Source organism: Delphinapterus leucas, chromosome 20, assembly GCF_059928025.1.
Source record: "Delphinapterus leucas isolate spDelLeu-1000000601 "Yukka" chromosome 20, BTC_Dleu_Yukka2, whole genome shotgun sequence".
Lineage (NCBI taxonomy): Eukaryota > Metazoa > Chordata > Mammalia > Artiodactyla > Monodontidae > Delphinapterus > Delphinapterus leucas.
This window is the reverse complement of record NC_143148.1, coordinates 56337748-56357746: the sequence shown is the minus strand read 5'-3', so window position 1 is coordinate 56357746 and position 19999 is coordinate 56337748. Positions and strand designations below refer to the sequence as shown.

The 19999-nt window shown below is 43.5% G+C and overlaps 1 protein-coding gene across 2 annotated transcripts in view; it reads right to left on the bottom strand.

The window, feature by feature from the left end:
* The window catches only part of DNAAF1 (dynein axonemal assembly factor 1), a 29118-nt gene that overhangs the window by 8146 nt on the left and 973 nt on the right, over positions 1 to 19999 (bottom strand). The window contains exons 2-8 of one of the 2 annotated variants that reach the window (XM_022583045.3): positions 17724 to 17859; positions 17180 to 17271; positions 15115 to 15336; positions 14809 to 14975; positions 11497 to 11618; positions 2510 to 2676; positions 935 to 1225 (exon numbers count right to left, since the gene is read on the bottom strand). In XM_022583045.3, the coding sequence (XP_022438753.2) occupies positions 935 to 1225; positions 2510 to 2676; positions 11497 to 11618; positions 14809 to 14975; positions 15115 to 15336; positions 17180 to 17271; positions 17724 to 17859 (1197 nt within the window). The remainder of the gene's footprint in view (positions 1 to 934; positions 1226 to 2509; positions 2677 to 11496; positions 11619 to 14808; positions 14976 to 15114; positions 15337 to 17179; positions 17272 to 17723; positions 17860 to 19999) is intronic. The other variant, XM_022583046.3, reaches the window with a different exon arrangement.

Sequence of the window (19999 nt, the reverse complement as noted above, 5' to 3'; positions counted from 1 at the left end):
TAAATCCCAGTGAATAATGGAGCACTGATTGTTTCGGGGTATGGAGTGGCCAGTAAGGTTTTGAAAAGAATAATGAAAATAGAGCTCAGTTGAGTTCATCTTTGAGGACAGTATGCCCTGCCATTATCTTCAGCTGGAAGGATAATTCACCCATCTCTGGTGCCCTGGGGTGTGGCCTTTGCCCCCTCGGCAGTCTAGAGACTAGGCTTACTTCGAGGTCTCTCCCAGAGAGTGGGGGCCAGACCAGCTGACCTCCCCAGATGCACCTCAAATCCTGCTCAGGCTGGGAACAGAAGGTTCGGGTCCCCCAGGGCTGCACAGACACAGCAGTAATGGGCAGTGTCCAGGGCCGAGTCCTGGGTTTATCTGTTAGTCAGCAGGACCCCAGGAACTTGGCGAGAACCTGCCAGTGGGCTTCCGTTCTAGATCACCGTCATCCACTGTGGTAGCTGTGGCCATGGGCCGGCACTGTGGCCAGTACTCCTGAGGGGCTGGATTTTAAATTTTATTTAATTGTATCTACTTTTAATTCATTTCAATTGAAAAAATGAAGCAGCCCAAAACAACTTGCTTCTTTTCATAGAGCTGCATTTCACCTTAACCATTCAAAAGTGAGCATGTGAATTGAGATGTGCTATATAAGTGGCATATACAGGCTGGATTTTGAAGACTTAGTGTCAAAAGAGGGAAAGTATCTCATGAATAATTTTATGATGATATAAATGATTATATTTTAGATGTACTGGGTTAGATAAAATACACTGTTAGCGTCTCACCCATTTCTTTGCACCTTGTTGAAGCTGATACTAGAAATGCAGTCCGGGCTCCCCTTGTGGTTCTAGATAACTTGCAGACTCAGGAGTCAGAAGTGGAAACCCGAGGCCTGCAGATGGGTGCTGGCCCATCTACACCCCTGTTGTTCTCCACCACCTACCTTCCCAGGCAGCTCCGGGGCTCGGTGGCGGGGCCTTGGCAGGGAGCGCCACTCCTGGCTCCCTGTCAGCATCCACAGGCAGCTCCTCCGGGAGACTCGACTCTTCTGACTTTTCTGGGAATAGCTCGTCCTTGGCCTCGAAGCTCTCCTTGACAAACAGCTCCGTCTTCTGCCACCTTTCTCTGTCCTCTTCAGGTGCTTCCTCCCCTTCCACAGTGGCACCCAAGTCCCTGGCACTGTCTGGCGCGAGCATCTCCCCTGAGCAGAAGTCCACAGAGAGCTGGGAACGTCCTGGGAGGACAAGGGGGACCTGCAGTGCACTGCCGGGATGGTCATCAGAGTGCTGTTTAGGTGCTAAATACACGGGCTGAAAGTCCACCAGGGGGATGCCTAGCGCATGCACTGCTGGCACAGGACACAGCCACTAGAAAACTGTGCAGGGGGCTCTCAGGAGACGCAGGCTGAGGTATTTGGAGTTAAGGGCCACGATGTCTGCCTTTGCTTTCAAATAGGTCAGCAGAACAGGAAAGACTGTGTGTGTGTGTGCCTGTGTGTGCCAAATATTAACAACCATCCGATCTAAACAGACAATTCAGCTGTTCATTTTAACTATTCTTTAAGCTTTTCTAAAAACTTGAAAAATATCAAAATTAAAAGTTGGCAAAAGGGAAATAAAACCATGCTACAGGGGAACATCTATTTTATGGGACCGTACTATTATACTGATTCAAAAGAGTAGGCGAAAAGCAATATAGCTATGCCAGGGGCTTCCCTGGCGGCACGGTGGTTAAGAATCCGCCTGCCAATGCAGGGGACGTGGGTTCGAGCCCTGGTCCGGGAAGATCCCACATGCCGCAGAGCAACAAAGCCCATGCGCCACAGCTACTGAGCCTGCGCTCTAGAGCCTGTGAGCCACGACTACTGAGCCCATGCACCACAACTATTGAGCCCGTGCGCCTAGAGCCCGTGCTCCGCAACAAGAGAAGCCACCGCAATGGGAAGTCAGTGCACTGCAAAGAAGAGTAGCCCCTGCTCACCCACAACTAGAGAAAGCCTGCGTGCAGCAACGAAGACCCAATGTGGCCAAAAATAAATACGTTAAATAAATAAATTTATATATATAAAAAAGAAAGCAATAGAGCTATGCCATTTTTTTCTATTAAAAAAATACATATGTTTTACATGCGTGGGGAAAAGCCAGGAAATACCCACACTGAATACTGAGTGGTTCTTGCTATGATACTGTTATTACTCTTGCCTTTCTATGTTTTCTATGTGTAGCATATTCACATTTTGTAATTAGGTGAAAAACACTAAATGTCATTTAAAAGCACACATAGAGACTCTGGCTCTTCTACTGGGTGTAAGAGGAGGAAGGGGGTTCCTACTTAATAAGGTGCCCTGAGCACCGTCCTTGCATGAGGTCAAGGGCAGATGGATCTGCAGGTATGTGAACGAATGGTCCCCACCCCCACCCCCCACCCCCAATCCCTGAGATGAAAGACTGTGAGTTCAACAGCCCAGATTTTTAATCTAAACGGAGCTCGGGGTCCTCCTTGTGTCTCAGGCATGCACCTTGCTCTTGGTTTGCTTTCTGCTGTTTCCTCTCCTCAGCCTGGCGCTTGATTGCGGCTAAGGCCTCAATGCTGTCTGTGATCTTCTTCCGCTCTCTGCTCTCCCACTGCTGTCTCTCCTCCTGCTCAGCTTTGTACCCTCCTCGTGCCCAGGCCTCTGCACAAGCTCTGTTTAGGAGTATTAAAAACAAAAAACAAAGAAACAAGAACACCCCAGAAATCGGGGAGGTTTGAATTGTCACAGGTTCGAAGTAAATCCAAAACATATACTATCTGACCAAACTTGCACATCTTCCCCAAAATCAAACTAAAGGCACAGGATATAGGACTGCAAGGATACGTATTAACACGTGCACATTTTTAATCTGTAAAGTCTAATGGTGTGCAAAGCCTTCTAGATACGAGGCCAAGAGCACAAGTGACAAAGAAAAAAATAGAGAAATTGGACTCCACCAAAGTTAAAAATGTGTGTCATGCAAAGAATACCATAAATAAAAGGCAACCCACAGAATGGGTATGCAAATCATATACCTGATCAGGGGGTTGTATCTCGAATATATAAAGACCTATTGCAACTCATTAATACAAAGATGACTTAAAAGCGGGAAGAGGTTAAAAGAATGAGAAGACAAACTGTACTGGGAGAAAATATCTGCAAGAAAGATAACTGAAACATGGCTTGTATCCAGAACATACAAAGAACCATTAAAACTCAAAAATGAAAAAACACACATTTTACAAAGTGGGCAAAAGAACTGGACACCTCACCAAAGAAGACCGGCAGGCGGCAAGTAAGCTCATCATCACAGGACATCAGGAAAGTGCAAATTAAACCAATGAGATGCCACTTGACACTCGACAGAACGGCTAAAATCCAGAACACTGACAACACCAAATGCCGGGAAGGATGTGCAGCGACAGGAATGCTCCTTCATTGCTGGTGGGAATGCAAGATGGCGCAGCCCCATGGAAGACAGCTTGGCAATTACAAAGCAAACAATCTTACATATAATCCAGCAATCGTGCTCCTAAGTATTTACTCAAATGAGTTGAAAACAAATGTACACACACAAAACCCTGCACACGAACATTGATAGCAGCACTGTTCACAACAGCCAAAAAGTGGAAGCAACCCAAATGTCCATCAACTGATAGATAAAGAAAATGTGGGCTGAGATAGCCTCATCCACCAGAGGGCGGACAGCAGAATCAAGAACTACAATTCTGCAGACTGTGGAATGCAAACCACATTCACAGAAAGACAAGATGAAAAGGCAGAGGGCTATGTACCACATGAAGGAACAAGATAAAACCCCAGAAAAACAACTAAATGAAGTGGAGATGGGCAACCTTCCAGAAAAAGAATTCAGAAAAATGATAGTGAAGATGATCCAGGACCTCGGAAAAAGAATGGAGGCAAAGATCGAGAGGATGCAAGAAATGTTTAACAAAGACCTAGAAGAATTAAAGAACAAACACCTAGAATAATTAAAGAACAAACAGAGATGAACAATAAAATAACTGAAATGAAAAATACAGAAGAAGGAATGAAGAGCAGAATAACTGAGGCAGGAGAATGGATAAGTGACCTGGAAGACAGAATGGTGGAATTCACTGTCACAGAACACAATAAAGAAAAAAGAATGGAAAGAAATGAAGACAGCCTAAGAGACCTCTGGGACAACATTAAACGCGCCAACATTCACATTATAGGGGTCCCAGAAGGAGATGAGAGAGAGAGAAAGGACCCAAGAAAATATCTGAAGAGATTATAGTCGAAAACGGCCCTAACATGGGAAAGGAAATAGCCACCCAAGTCCAGGAAGTGCAGAGAGTCCCAGGCAGGATAAACCCAAGGAGAAACATACTGAGACACATAGTAATCAAACTGACAAAAATTAAAAACAGAGAAAAATTATTAAAAGCAACAAGGGAAAAATGACATTTAACATACAAGCGAACTCCCACAAGGTTAACAGCTGGTTTCTCAGCAGAAACTCTATGAGCCAGAAGGGAGTTGCATGATATATTTAAAGTGATGAAAGGGAAGAAACTACAATCAAGATTACTCTACCCGGCAAGCATCTCATTCAGATTTGATGGAGAAATCAAAAACTTTACAGACAAGCAAAAGCTAAGAGAATTCAGCCCCACCAAACCAGCTCTACAACAAATGCTAAAGGAACTTCTCTAAGTGGGAAACACAACAGAAGATAAGAACCTACAAAAACAACACCAAAACAATTAAGAAAATGGTAACAGGAACCTACATATCGAGAATTACCTTAAATGTGAATGGATTAAATATTTCAACCAAAAGACACAGGCTTGCTGAATGGATACAAAAACAAGACCCATATATATGCTGTTTACAAGAAACCCACTTCAGACCTAGGGACACATACAGACTGAAAATGAGGGGATGGAAAAAGATATTACATGCAAATGGAAATCAAAAGAAGGCTGGAGTAGCAATACTCATTTCAGATAAGATAGACTTTAAAATAAAGAATGTTACAGGAGACAAGGAAGGACACTATATAATGATCAAGGGATCAACCCAAGAAGAAGATATAACAATTATAAATATATATGCACCCAACATAGGAGCACCTCAATACATAAGGCACCTGCTAACAGCTTTAGAGAGGAAATCGACAGTAACACACTAATAGTGGGGGACTTTAACACCTCACTTATACCAATGGACAGATCATCATGACAGAAAATTAATAAGGAAACACAAGCTTTAAATGACACAATAGACCGGACAGATTTAATTGACATTTACAGGACATTCCATCGCGAAACAGCAGATTACACTTTCTTCTCAAGTGCACACGGGACATTCTCCAGGATACATCACATCTTGGGTCACAAATCAAGCCTCAGTAGATTTAAGAAAATTGAAATCATATCAAGCATCTTTCCTGACCACAATGCTATGAGATTAGAAATGAATCACAGGGGAAAAATGTAAAAAATACAAACGCATGGAGGCTAAACTATACGTTACTAAATACCCAAGAGATCACTGAAGAAATCAAAGAGGAAATCAGAAAATACCGAGAGACAAATGACAATGAAAACACATGATCCAAAACCTATGGGATGCAGCAAAAGCAGTTCTAAGAGGGAAGTTTATACCAATACATGCCTACCTCAAGAAACAAGAAAAATCTCAAATAAACAATCTAACCTTACACCTAAAGGAACTAGAGAAAGAAGAACAAACAAAACCCAAAGTTACTAGAAGGAAAGAAATCATAAAGATCAGAACAGAAATAAATGAAATAGAAACAAAGAAAACAATAGCAAAGATCAATGAAACTAAAAGCTGGCTCTTTGAGAAGATAAACAAAATTGATAAACCATTAGCCAGACTCATCAAGAAAAAGAGGGAGAGGACTCAAATCAATAAAATTAGAAATGAAAAAGAAGTTACAACAGACACCACAGAAACACAAAGCATCCTAAGAGACTACTGCAAGCAACTCTATGCCAATAAAATGGACAACATGGAAGAAATGGACAAATTCTTAGAAAGGTGTAACCTTCCAAGACTGAACCAGGAAGAAACAGAAAATATGAACAGACCAATCACAAGTAATGAAATTGAAACTGTGATTAAAAATCTTCCAACAAACAAAAGTCCAGGACCAGATGGTTTCACAGGTGAATTCTATCAAATATTTAGAGGAGAGCTAACACCCATCCTTCTGAAACTCTTCCAAAAAATTGCAGAGGAAGGAACACTCCCAAACTCATTCTATGAGGCCACCAGCACCCTGATACCAAAACCAGAAAAAGATACTACAAAAGAAGAAAATTGCAGACCAGTATCACTGATGAATATAGATGCAAAAATCCTCAACAAAATACTAGCAAACAGAATCCAACAGCACATTAAAAGGATCATACACCATGATCAAGTGGGATTTATCCCAGGGATGCAAGGATTCTTCAATATATGCAAATCAATCAATGTGATACACCACATTAACAAATTGAGGAAGAAAAACTGTATGATCATCTCAATAGATGCAGAAAAAGCTTTTGACAAAATTCAACACCCATTTATGATAAAAACTCTCCAGAAAGTGGGCATAGAGGGAACGTACCTCAACATAATAAAGGCCGTATATGACAAACCCACAGCAAACATTCTCGATGGTGAAAAACTGAAACCATTTCCTCTAAGATCAGGAACAAGACAAGGATGCCCACTCTCACCACTATTATTCAACATAGTTTTGGAAGTCCTAGCCACGGCAATCAGAGAAGAAAAAGAAATAAAAGGAATACAAATTGGAAAAGAAGTAAAACTGTCACTCTTTGCAGATGACATGTTACTATACATAGAAAATCCTAAAGATGCCACCAGAAAACTACTAGAGCTAATCAATGAATTTGGTAAAGTAGCAGGATACAAAATTAATGCACAGAAATCTCTTGAATTCCTATATACTAATGATGAAAAATCTGAAAGAGAAATTAAGGAAACACTCCCATTTACCATTGCAACAAAAAGAATAAAATGCCTAGGAATAAACCTACCTAGGGAGACAAAAGCCCTGTATGCAGAAAACCATAAGACACTGATGGAAGAAATTAAAGATGATACCAACAGATGGAGACATATACCATGTTCTTGGATTGGAAGGATCAATATTGTGAAAATGACTATACTACCCAAAGCAATCTATAGATTCAATGCAATCCCTATCAAATTACCAATGGCATTTTTTACAGAACTAGAACAAAAAATCTTAAAATCTGTATGGAGACACAAAAGACCCTGAATAGCCAAAGCAGTCTTGAGGGAGAAAAACGGAGCTGGAGGAATCAGATTCCCTGACTTCAGACTATATTGCAGAGCTACAGTAATCAAGACAATGTGGTACTGGCACAAAAACAGAAACATAGATCAATGGAACAAGATAGAAAGCCCAGAGATAAACGCACGCACCTATGGTCAACTAATCTATGACAAAGGAGGCAAGGATATGCAATGGAGAAAAGACAGTCTCTTCAGTAAGTGGTGCTGGGAAAACTGGACAGCTACATGTAAAAGAATGAAATTAGAACACTCCCTAACACCATACACAAAAATAAACTCAAAATGGATTTGAGACCTAAATGTAAGAGTGGACACTGTAAAACTCTTAGAGGAAAACATAGGAAGAACGCTCTTTGACATAAATCAAAGCAAGATCTTTTTTGATCCACCTCCTAGATTAATGGAAACAAAAACAAAAAAATGGGACCTAATGAAACTTAAAAGCTTTTGCACAGCAAAGGAAGCCATAAACAAGACAAGAAGACAATCCTCAGAATGGGAGAAAACATTTGCAAACGAATGAACAGACAAAGAATTAATCTCCAAAATATATGAACAGCTCATGCAGCTCAATATTAAAAAAAAACAAACAACCCAATCCAAAAATGGTCAGAAGACCTAAATAGACATTTCTCCAAAGCGGACCTACAGATGGCCAAGAGGCACATGAAAAGCTGCTCAACATCACTAATTAATAGAGAAATGCAAATCAAAACTACAATGAGGTATCACCTCACACCAGTTAGAATGGGCTTCATCAGAAAATCTACGAAGAACAAATGCTGGAGAGGGTGTGGAGAAAAGGGAACCCTCTTGCACTGTTGGTGGGAATGTAAACTGATACAGCCACTATGGAGAACAGTATGGAGGTTCCTTAAAAAACTAAAACTCGAAAAAAAAAAAAAAAAAAAAAAAAAAAAAAAAACTAAAACTCGAACTACCATATGACCCAGCAATCCCACTACTGGGCATATACCCACAGAAAACCATAATTCAAAAAGACACATGCACCCCAATGTTCATTGCAGCAGTATTTACAACAGCCAGGTCATGGAAGCAACCTAAATGCCCATCGACAGACAAATGGATAAAGAAGATGTGGTACATATATACAATGGAATATTATTCAGCCATAAAAGTGAACGAAATTGGGTCATTTGTAGAGACGTGGATGGACCTAGAGACTGTCATACAGAGTGAAGAGTCAGTCAGAAAGAGAAAAACAGAAAAACAAATATCGTGTATTAATGCATATATGTGGAATCTAGAAAAGCGGTACAGATGAACCAGTTTGCAAGGCAGAAATAGAGACACAGATGTAGAGAACAAACATATGGACACCAAGGGGGGAAAGCTGTGGGGTGCGGTGGGGGGATGAATTGGGAGATTGGGATCGACATATACACACTAACATGTTTAAAATGGATAACTAATAAGAGCCTGCTGTATAAAAAAATAAAATAAAATGTGGGCTTTCCAAATGGAATATTATTTCACAGCATTATTTTGGAAGTATTTACTGACACTGGCTGCAATGTGGGTGAACCTTAAAAATCTGCTCAGTGAAAGAAGCCATTCACAAAAGACCACATATCGTATGATTCCATTTACAGGAAATGCCCAGAATAGGCAACTCCAGAGAGATAGAAAGTAGATTTGCGGTTGCCAGGGGCTGGCAGAGGGGGGTTGGGGAGTGACTGCTAATAAGTAAGGGTTGCTTTTGCGGGTGATAAAAATATTCTAGAATTGATTGCGTGGTGTGGTTGGACAACTCTGTGAACATACTAAAAAACCACTGAATTGTACACTTGAAATGGCTGAACTGTTCTAGGGGCTGGGGATACAGCAGGTAACGTAAGAGATGACATCGCTTGCTCTGTTAGAGCTGCCCTTTTATGGGGAAACAAGTAAGTCAGAGGTGGATGTGTCTCGAGAAATCAGGCTGAAGAGACAGCAGGTGGAAGTGGCAAAGGTGCTACTTAGGTGGTCAGTCATGGAGATCTTCAGAAGATGACAGGTGAGCAGACACCTGCAAACACCTGTGAAGAGCATCACAGGTGGAGAGAACGTCAAGGGCCCAGTATGGCCCAGTGTGGAACAGCTAGAGAGTGCTGGAATGAGGCTTCAAACCCAGGTGAACCCAACTCCTGAAGAGAAGTCATGCTGCACCGTCCAGGGCAGGGGTCTCCCTGCTGAGGGCCCAGCTCAGGTTCCCATTTACACTTTCCTGCTGGTCGGCACTGCCGCAGTGTGGAGATTCACAATCCTCTGGGACGGCCTCTCCCGCTGGTTCCCTCCTCCTACCAGCTGGTACCTGCTTAAGTCCCACATGATACTAACAGATACTCACAAGGACCCCGCGGTCGGTATTGTCCCCACCTTCCAGACGAGGAACCTGAAGCTGGGGAGGTTGGCGTTCAGCCACGGGCACAGGACCCGCAGCTGCAGAGCTGGGCTTGGAGGTCTGCCCGCAGGCCCTGCCCGCCCGCCGTCGCCCTGAACACCCAGGGCTCGGTGCTGGGGAAACGGATGCATCTCGGCCTGAGTGCCCAGAAGCAGGGATCCTGGTTCTCTTATGTGGTCCAAGTGGAGGCTCCCCCTTCCGATTGAAATCTGTGTTAGTTTGACTAAAATATGTGAGTTCAAAAACATACTACCAGCTACGTTTCTTTTTAAGTGTTGGAAAATTCAGATTTGCACTTCCCTTCAGGCCATCCCAGTTACTGAAGTTTTATTCTAAGCTGGAATGAATGAATAGTGGCCTCAGTCAAAAGGTAAATTAAGGGAATTTCCTAGAAATCCAGTGGTTAGGACTCTGTGCTTTCACTGCCGAGGGCGAGGGTTTGAGCTCTGGTAGGGGAACTAAGATCCCGCAAGCCACGAGGCGCGGCCAAAAAGAAAAAAAAGGTAAATTAAAAACCCAGATAAAAGCAGTGATGGGGCTTCCCTGGTAGTGCAGTGGTTGAGAGTCTGCCTGCCGATGCAGGGGACATGGGTTCGTGCCCCGGTCCGGGAAGATCCCACATGCCGCGGAGCAGCTGGGCCCGTGAGCCGTGGCCGCTGAGCCTGCACGTCCGGAGCCTGTGCTCCGCAACAGGAGAGGCCACAACAGTGAGAGGCCCACGTACCGCAAAAAAAAAAAAAAAAAAGCAGTGATGATATACATGGCAGTCCCGGGTTCAATATTCTTGATATGCAAAGAGCTCTTATGAATCAGTAAGAAAAAGCATCCCCCCGAAAGGAAACTGGGAAGAAGTCATGAATGCAATACTCATAGAGAAGGAAACATAAATGCCCGACAAAGGTAGTAAAAATGACCAACTTCATCAGTTACCCAAAAATGCAAATTTAAAACGAGGTACTGGGACTTCCCTGGTGGCGCAGTGGTTAAGAATCTGCCTGCCAATGCAGGAGACACGGGTTCAAGCCCTTGTCTGGGAAGATCCCACGTGCCGTGGAGCAACTAAGCCCGTGTGCCACAACTACTGAGCCTGCGCTCTAGAGCCTGTGAGCCACAACTACTGAAGCCCTTGTGCTAGAGCCCGTGCTCTGCAACAAGAGAAGACACTGCAATGAGAAGCCCACACACCGCAATGAAGAGTAGCCCCTGCTCACCGCAACTAGAGAAAGCCCGCACGCAGCAACAAAGACCCAATGCAGCCAAAATATAAATGAAAAATTAAATAAATAAATAAAGTGAGGTACCACCTTCGCTCATCAATTGGCCTGGCAAAGGTTTTGTTTTGTTTTTTACATGGCTGTGTCTGGGGAAGTTATAAGTTGATACAAACATTCTAGAAAACAATTAGAAAATATTTTAAAATACCTTTTAAAAGTCTCAAACCACAGTCTTTACCTTTAATCCAATAATACAACTCAGGGTTCCATGCTAAGGAAATAACCGGCCATGAGATCAGAGACTTATATAGAAGGGTAATTATCAAAGGATTATGAAAAATCTATGAACAAGTGCTCAAAAACAGGGAATTTCCTATTAAAAACAATCATGTAAGCCATTAAACCTATTTCACTGAAATATTTAATGATGTGTGGAAATGCTCAAAAATCAGAAATTTTTAAAAGTTTAATATTGAGTATGCTCAACTATTACCTATTAAGTATGATCAAAAGGCTTTTTGCTTCCTTACCTGTCCTTTGGAAAAACTGGTCTGTCATCCAGGTATGTTAAATGTTTTAGTCGAACAGTGACTGTCCTTCGATAATTAGGGATGTTCCTAATCACTGGGTTTCCCATCAAATTCAGTACACGCTGGAAGCACACAGGCAGAACCACATTAATCACTGAAAAATGGAGGCGATTAAAACATTTAATATGTGCAGTGCTCTGAAAATAAATAAATAAACAGGGAGTGTCTACATCAAATCACGAAGACGACATCAGAGAAGGCAGAGGCTTTCCTTGTTTCTGTGCCATCAGAACTGTCCCGAGAATTGGGCAGCCCTTTCTTCTATTACACTTGAACTTCAGATCCTAAATCTCATTGTCCTTCCAGAACGATACTGGAAAACACTTCCTGAGGCCTTTACCCGAGGGCAGTGATTGCATTAGTTTTGCTGGACCAATCTCTTTTACTGAAATTAATCTCCAATTGATCATTTTCTGTCCTTCCCAGCCAGGACCCATTTTAAGAAAATGTACACAGCAGCTAGACAGATAAGAAGTGGTGACTGAGGGCATAGGATGCAAAGTGCCTGCTTATCTACTTCCAAGCTTATAGGTCTCCTGGATGTCAAGTCGGGACCAGGAAAGGGAAAGCGACACAGCAGTGCCAGTGCGCCGTCCTCACCCCTCTTTAAATATTGTCACCTCCCCTCCTGCCGATGAAACTCAAGAAGGTGAATGGTCAAGGTGACATGTGGGTGAAACATTTAACATCGGTTTGCCTAAACTGGTGAAATGTTTTTTATATCCAAAGTGATTTTTCTTGTTCAGGAAAATAAATATACTGGTTCAAGTGACCTGTTCTGTGGGGCTGAGTGGGGGGAGCAATGTGCCCCAGGGGCAGGGACTAAAGGGCTGCGTGTGTATGGAGAATGTAAAAGCCATCACAAAACAACCACAAGGCAGACTGTTCTTGTTATGGGTTGAATTGCTTCCCCCCAGCAAACTCATATGCTAAAGTCCTAACCCCCCAGCACCTCAGAATGTGACTGTATTTGGAGACAGAGTCTTTGAAGAGGTGATTAAGATTAAATGATGTCATTAGGGTGGGGCATGATCCAACAGGTCCTTGTAAGAAGAGGAGATTAGGACACAGAGACACACACCGAGAAGGCCATATGAGGACCCAGGGAGAAGATCGCCATCTACATGCCAAGGAGAGAGGCCTCAGGAGAAACCAACCCTGCTGACACCTTGACCTCGGACTTCTAGCCTCCAGAATCATGAGAAAATAAATTTCTGTTGTTTAAGCCACTCAGTCTGGTACTTTGTTATGGCAGCCAGGCCAAAAAATGGTATTATAATACAGCTTTATATTATCCCCATATACTGGTGATAATATAAATTCTAAATTAGTCTTTGGTGACAGTCTGCTCTACAGATTGGTTTTTTGGGGTTTTTTTGTGTTTTTTTTTTGCGGTACGTGGGCCTCTCACTGTTGTTGCCTCTCCTGTTGTGGAGCACAGGCTCCGGACGCGCAGGCTCAGCGGCCATGGCTCACGGGCCCAGCCGCACCGCGGCATGTGGGATCTTCCCGGACTGGGGCACGAACCCGTGTCCCCTGCATCGGCAGGCGGACTCTCAACCACTGCGCCACCAGGGAAGCCCTACAGATTGTTCTTGAACTATGATTTGCTTACTGTTTTTCTTTAAATGGACTTACTTTTTCCTTCTTATCCATACCCTAAGCAGTAAACAGTGAACTGAAGTTTTTTGTGTGCTATTTGGAATATTTTTTCCTAGTTCACATGACAACACATGTACACTAAAAAGCAAGGAAGTCATCAAAGGCTGCTGGAGTGGAGTCCAAAGGACACAGGAGCCGCCTGGAGGGGTTGCCACAGGCCAGAAGATGGGACCATTCAATCACCCCAAATTAAAATGACAGCAAGGGTTAAGTCATATCAAATACTGTATCTATAAATCTTTGTGTTCACGATGATAACGTGAACCTTTAGAGGTTCAACCTCATTGTCACCTTTAGAGGTTCCTACGTTCTTGACTCATTTCTCTGAAAAGGAATACATAAAAAGAAAAAAAAACCAAGCATTTAGCCTAGCTTTTTCTTTCTTTTCAAAAAAATATTTATTTATTTGGTTGCACTGGGTCTTAGTTGTGGCAGTTGGGCTCCTTAGCTGTGGCTCACGGGCTCCTTAGTTGCAGTTCACTGGCTCCTTAGCTGTGGCATGTGAACTCTGAGTTGCGGCATGCATGTGGGATCCAGTTCCCTGACCAGGGATCAAACCCAGGCCCCCTGCATCGGGAGCGTGGAGTCTTACCCACTGCGCCACCAGGGAAGTCCCTATCCCAGCCTTTTCTATATGGACTTTATATTAGGGAGGCATGAATGGATGAGCAAAACTGCTCTTTGTGGAAGCATTCCAGCTAATAGGTGCAGAAGGAAAAAGAGACTTAGAATACGGTCACTGTGTGACCCCTAATGAAATGACACATGGAGGCAACATGCATCGGGAGCTGCAGAAATGATCAGGGGAAGGGGTGATGAGGGACTTCATGAAGGCTGGATCTGGTTGACAGCAGCCAAACCCACGAATCAAGCTTAAAGTTACAAAACGAGAGGCGACCAGACTTACAGGTGCCCTGACTGATGCAACAGCAAACCTCAAAGTTAGATTCTGAGCCTGGATCTGATCAGGTCTCTGGCTCCACCATCATTTTACAAGAGATACTGGGGACAGCAGAACACGTTAAACCACACCATAAGGATGCAGTCAACTGAATCCAGGATGTGGCTGACAACCAGAGGAGGGACCCGGTTTCTTCTACAGATTTATGGGGTGTGTGTGTGTGTGTGTGTGTGTGTGTGTGTGTGTGTGTGTGAAAACAGCCAAGGGGAGACTGTGATAGATCAAGAGATTTGAGAGATGCATAATCCAAATGTGATGTGTGGGTCTGGTTTGGATTTGCAAAACCCAACAGTCAAAGCACAGTTTTGAGACAAATGGGGAACACTGAATATGGACTGGTTATTAACTGTCCTTCTGATAATATTTTAGATATAATAATAGTATTGTCATGATGCTTTTAAAAAGTCCTTATCTGTCAAGAATACACACTGAAATATTTGTGGGTGAAACGATACGGCATCTGGCCTTGAAAACACTCCAGCTAAAAATACAGAGAGGAAAAAAAAGTGTGATGGGTGTAAAGAAAGCAGGGAGAAAGGAAGGGGGAAGGGAGGGAGGGGAAAGAGAAAAGAGATCTGCTGTCTACAGAACACAAGATAACGCAAGTTGTGTGCGTGTGTGTGTTTTACCAAGTCGGGCATGCTCTCGAGAATGCTCAGGATCTCTGGGTCACTCAGCTGGTTGTGGGAAAGGTCAAGGACACAGAGTTTCGAACATTCCTTGAGATGCTGAACGTCTTCCACGGTCTCTAAGTGGTTGTGGGCCATCTGGAGCGTGTTGAGGACCGGCAGGCAGGCTGGAAGGGGAGGTCGGCAGAAGTAAGCGACACGGGTGGAAAAGAATGTTAAGGACCTCCGCTAGGAAATGGCGGTGGACGCGGGGGGCCTAGAGAACGCCCCACCCCGCCCCGCCCCGCCACGTCAGGGCCTTCTTACAGAGGTTTTCAATGGTCTTGATGTAATTGTTGCTGATGTTGAGAGCATCCAGTTTCTGCAGAGGTTCTAGGTTCTCGATCTTATGGAGCAAGTTCACTTGCAAGAAGAGGCATCGCAGTTCCGTTTGGGCCTCTAGGTTCTCGATTTTCTGTATTCCGTTGCACTCCAGCCAGAGACAACGCAGCCCTGTGTACTCTTCCAAGTTCTCGATGCGGTCAAAGCCTAGTGGGGAGGAAGGGGGAGTGGGTTAAGCTTCTACACACTCAGAGGCACAGGGGTCACCCTCTTTTCTGCCTATCTGCCCAGCATCCACATGTCCTTCCTCAGTTACACCACTGCCTCTTTGGAGGGACATCCCTGTCCTGAAACTACCCCATGGCTCTCTGCAGGGAGCTGGTCACGCTTAGCCAAGTGGAGCCAACCTTCATGAATCCTGGGGAGCTTTGCTGGCTCCATTGGAAAGCGGTAACTTTCTGCTAGAATTGCCAGCCTGGTAGGGTGGAGCCTAACACTGAAGCAGCCACTTTCCCTTCTCGCCTGGGAGTGGGGAGAAGTGAGGGGTGACCTGTCTGAAATGAATGAGCACAAGGGAAAGCAGGGCCAAGGAAAGGGGAGAAACAGCCTCGTGAAGATATGCAGTAAGCACCAGGATGGATCCAGATGTACCTGAAGCCAGTCCAAACTTCGGGTCTGGTTGTACAGTATTTTTCAGTTTTATGAGCCACATTTAAGGTGAGGAGAACAAACATTTTTGCTTCCTTGAGTGACTCATTATAGATTTGTAATTCACGGTGCACCTGCTATTACCAAAACTTTTTCAAAGTCATTTGTTTTGTTGCCTGAAAAGTTTTAACCAAAAGTTTTTATTAAAAAAGGGTAATAGCAACCATGAGGCAGAACCACCCAGCTAAGTCATTCCCAGATTCCTGACCCTCAGAAACAGTATCAAATAATGATAATTTTTTAAGTTGGTAAGTTTGGGGATAATTTGTTAGGCAGCAGTAGATAATATAGGCATATCTCTCTCCTAATTCTTCTACCTCTCTGATTCTTTCTACTTGGTCTAACCCACTGGGTCTTCTTCTTCTTCCCACCTCTTAAATATTGGTCCTCTGGGGTCTGCCCTCCTAAGTCATCTTATCACTGTTACGCCTAGACATTGGGTGGAGGATTTTGGAGGGGGCAACGTGGAGGTGAGGAGACCAGTTAGGGGTCGTTCCACACCTTTAGAGTAGTTGTGCTGCTGGAGCCCTCCGTGAATCTCCCTGGTACAGCGTGAACCTCCTCACAGTGGCCGCCCTGTCCCCCAAGACACCAAAAGCATCTTTACCATATCCGTCTCTGTATCTTCAGCACTTGCCCGGCACACAGAAGGCTCTCAGTAAACATTTACTGAACAAATGAACATAAAGATGGTCTGATGAAGCAGGGTGGCCATCCCAAGTTCAGCACAAGGTTGGGAGTTATCACTCTGGTTCCTCATTGCTAGAATAGCCCTGTCTATGAACCTGAACTTAAGTTTATGTGTGATACTGGACACCGACACAGTCCTTCACAACGTAACCCTCCCAAGCCCAAAGTATTTACAAGTAGCTACTGGCTCGAAAAAGTATAAGTCCTTTAGCAAATATAAATAAAAGATACCAATGTGTTTCCCTTGAACCCATATTAACTCCAGTCACGTAAGACTTTTTCTTCAAAGAAATATTATTGCTTTTCCATGCATCTCCACTAAACTCTGAAATTTCTACTTAAATATAAGTTAAGAACACGAGATGATGGGACTTCCCTGGTGGTACAGGGGCTGAGAGTCCGCCTGCCGATGCAGGGGACACGGGTTCTTGCCCTGGTCCGGGAAGATCCCACATGCCGTGGAGCGGCTAGGCCCGTGAGCCATGGCCGCTGAGCCTGTGTGTCCGGAGCCTGTGCTCCGCAGGCCACAACAGTGAGAGGCCCGCGTACCGCAAAAAAAAAAAAAGAACACCAGATGATCCCTGCAAGTAATTCTTAACACCACTAGAGTCTTTCCACCTGACATGAGGTAGCGCCTCCACCAGACCCTTACCTTTATAGTGTAAATACAGCGTATCGTTCAGTGCTGGGGTAATATAAAGCTTGTGCTGCTTGCACAGTTTTTGCAGAAAATTTTTAGTCATTCTGTTGAATGAAAAACATAAACAAGAAATTTATTTCAATTTGTCAGCTGTAAAATATATCCCATAAATTCTTTACCACACCCATTCCGTCCACAAATTCCACAATATTCTATATGCCCGATGACTTTGTTTACAGCTTTCAGGGCCTCATCCAATATTGTGATTTTCAGCCTTCTCAAAAACTGCAAAGTGTGTTCTAATAGAAATACCTTTGTGTCATCAAGAACTACTAATGTTTCTCTCTCTCCAGGTCCAGCATTAAAGTTGTATAGATTGTGGTTAGTTAAGCCACAGAGCAACGCCATCCTGCCTCTGCCACTAATCCTCAGACATGGGGCCGACTATTTAATCTCTGTGAGCCTCAATTTCCTTATCTGGACAAAGGGGTGATTGTAACATCCACCTTAGTGGGTAAAAGCGTCATGCTGTGAGTGGCAAGAGCACACCGCGTACCTGGGGCCACGATCTTCTTTGTCATCTCTTTGGTGTGCTAAGTGACCCTCTGACCAGCTATCACCACTGTGTTTCTGCTTGTTGAGGTAGGAAGTGTCCGAAGGACCCACGCATGTTTCCTTAGGATCATTAATTTCTGTAAAATAAAGAGATTGGTTCTATAGAAATCGAGAAATGTATAAAAAATGTCCCCCAATTTCAACTTGATGAGTAACTGTCTGCTTTTAGCGTGGAACCGGTACTCTTTAAACGTATCACAGTGATTTTCAAAGCACTGATAAGGGACTATGAAAATTTCACTTCTAGGCAGATCTTTGATAAAACCTCTTGTACAGCTGGACACGGAGACGTGTGCGAAGTTATTCACTTCTGCATTACTTGTAACAGCCAAAACCTATTAACAATGCAAATGTTCATCCATAGGGACTGGTTAAATAAAGCAACAGATTATTATTCTGCCTTGGAATAGAATGCACTGGAGCTATGTCAATCAATATGGATAATTCTCAGAAACACATATGGAGTGAAAAAAGCAAGTTTCGTAATAAGCACAGGATATCATTTACATAAATCAGACCCACACAAACCTATGCTATGCATTGTTTAAGGACACATTTTAGATAGATAGATAGATAGGTAGATAGATAGGATAGGAAGAGAGAGAGACAGATGAGATTGAAAGAACCCACACAAAATTCTGGAGGTGGGGAGAAGGGAATGGGGCTAGGAATAGAGGTGGGGTAAGGCAAAAAAACATCACATTTATCTGAAATGTTTTATTTCTTTAAAAAAAGACTTGAGGGGGCTTCCCTGGTGGCGCAGTGGTTGAGAGTCCGCCTGCCGATGCAGGGGACACGGGTTCGTGCCCCGGTCCGGGAAGATCCCACATGCCACGGAGCGGCTGGGCCCGTGAGCCATGGCTGCTGGGCCTGCGCGTCAGGAGCCTGTGCTCCGCAACGGGAGAGGCCACAACAGTGAGAGGCCCATGTACCACAAAAAAAAAAAAAAAAAAAAAAGACTTGAGGTACATATGATTAAAATGCTAATCATTTTCAATTCTTGGTGGTGATACATGGGTGTTTATTATAATGTTCTCTGTTCTTTTAAAAAAGTTCTCAAAACAGGAGGGAGGAGCAAGATAGAGGTAGGGGATTAAGAAATATAAACTACCATCTATAAAATAAATAAGCTACAAGGGTGTATTGTACAGCAAAGGGAATACAGCCAATATTTTATAGTAACTGTAAATGGAATATAATCTATAAAAATTTTGACTCATTACGTTGTACACCTAAACTAATATAATATTATAAGTCAACTATACTTCAATTTTAAAAACAAGCTCTCAAAAAACACACAAGAAGAAACAAAAATTATGGGAATATCTTTGGTAGAAAGAAAATGAACACGCTCAAATGCACTTATTTTTTTTTAAAGGTCAATTAAAATTGGCTGATTCAAATGCACTTAATCTTAAGGGCTGTTTGCTGCTGCTCTCTGGGTGTCCCTGTGGCCTACCGAATGAGATTAAACACTCCGTGTGTGGGACTGTATCTTATAATTTCCCATTTCCCACTGCATATAATGCCTAGCCACAAGAGGCACCAGATAAAGGTTTGTGGAATAAAGACTAGGTGCTCAATATACATAATAATTGATTGGTTATATTAATAACAAGAACTGCCATTTCTTACTGGCCCAATGTATGCCAGACACTCTAATTATAACTATCTCGCTTGCAAAAGAGGAGACTGCCCTATAGAGAGCTTAAGCTCTGGGCAAACAGCCATAAAACCGGCAAGTTGCAGAACGGTAGTGTGAACCCAGCAGGAGTGGCTTCAAACCTGTGTCTGTGCACAGAGCAACATGGCTTCCCTACAGCAACTCTTACAGGGCTTGCCTGGACAGTCAATGCTCAAGATATATTTGTTGGCTGGGTTCAAAACATGAGACACAAATCAAGTAGTTTCTTTACCAGTCCCTAAAAAGTTTCCCTTACGGTCCAAGCCAAGCAGGAGGGGAGGCTGTTTTCTAAGCCCATTCCGGAAAACTTTGGTGAGGAGTCACCTCAGAAGCACCAGCTCGTCATTCACTCTGTCTACCATAGATCAGGCACTGGACGGGACACTGCCAGTTCAATCAGGATGTCCTGCCCTGACATAGCTTGCCATCTAGAGGGGGAGAGAGCCTTTGATCTTACATGGTGACGGCAATAAAGGGAAACATTCAAAACATTAAAAAGTTGGGCGGTGGGGAGAATGGTGTGTTCAGTGAGG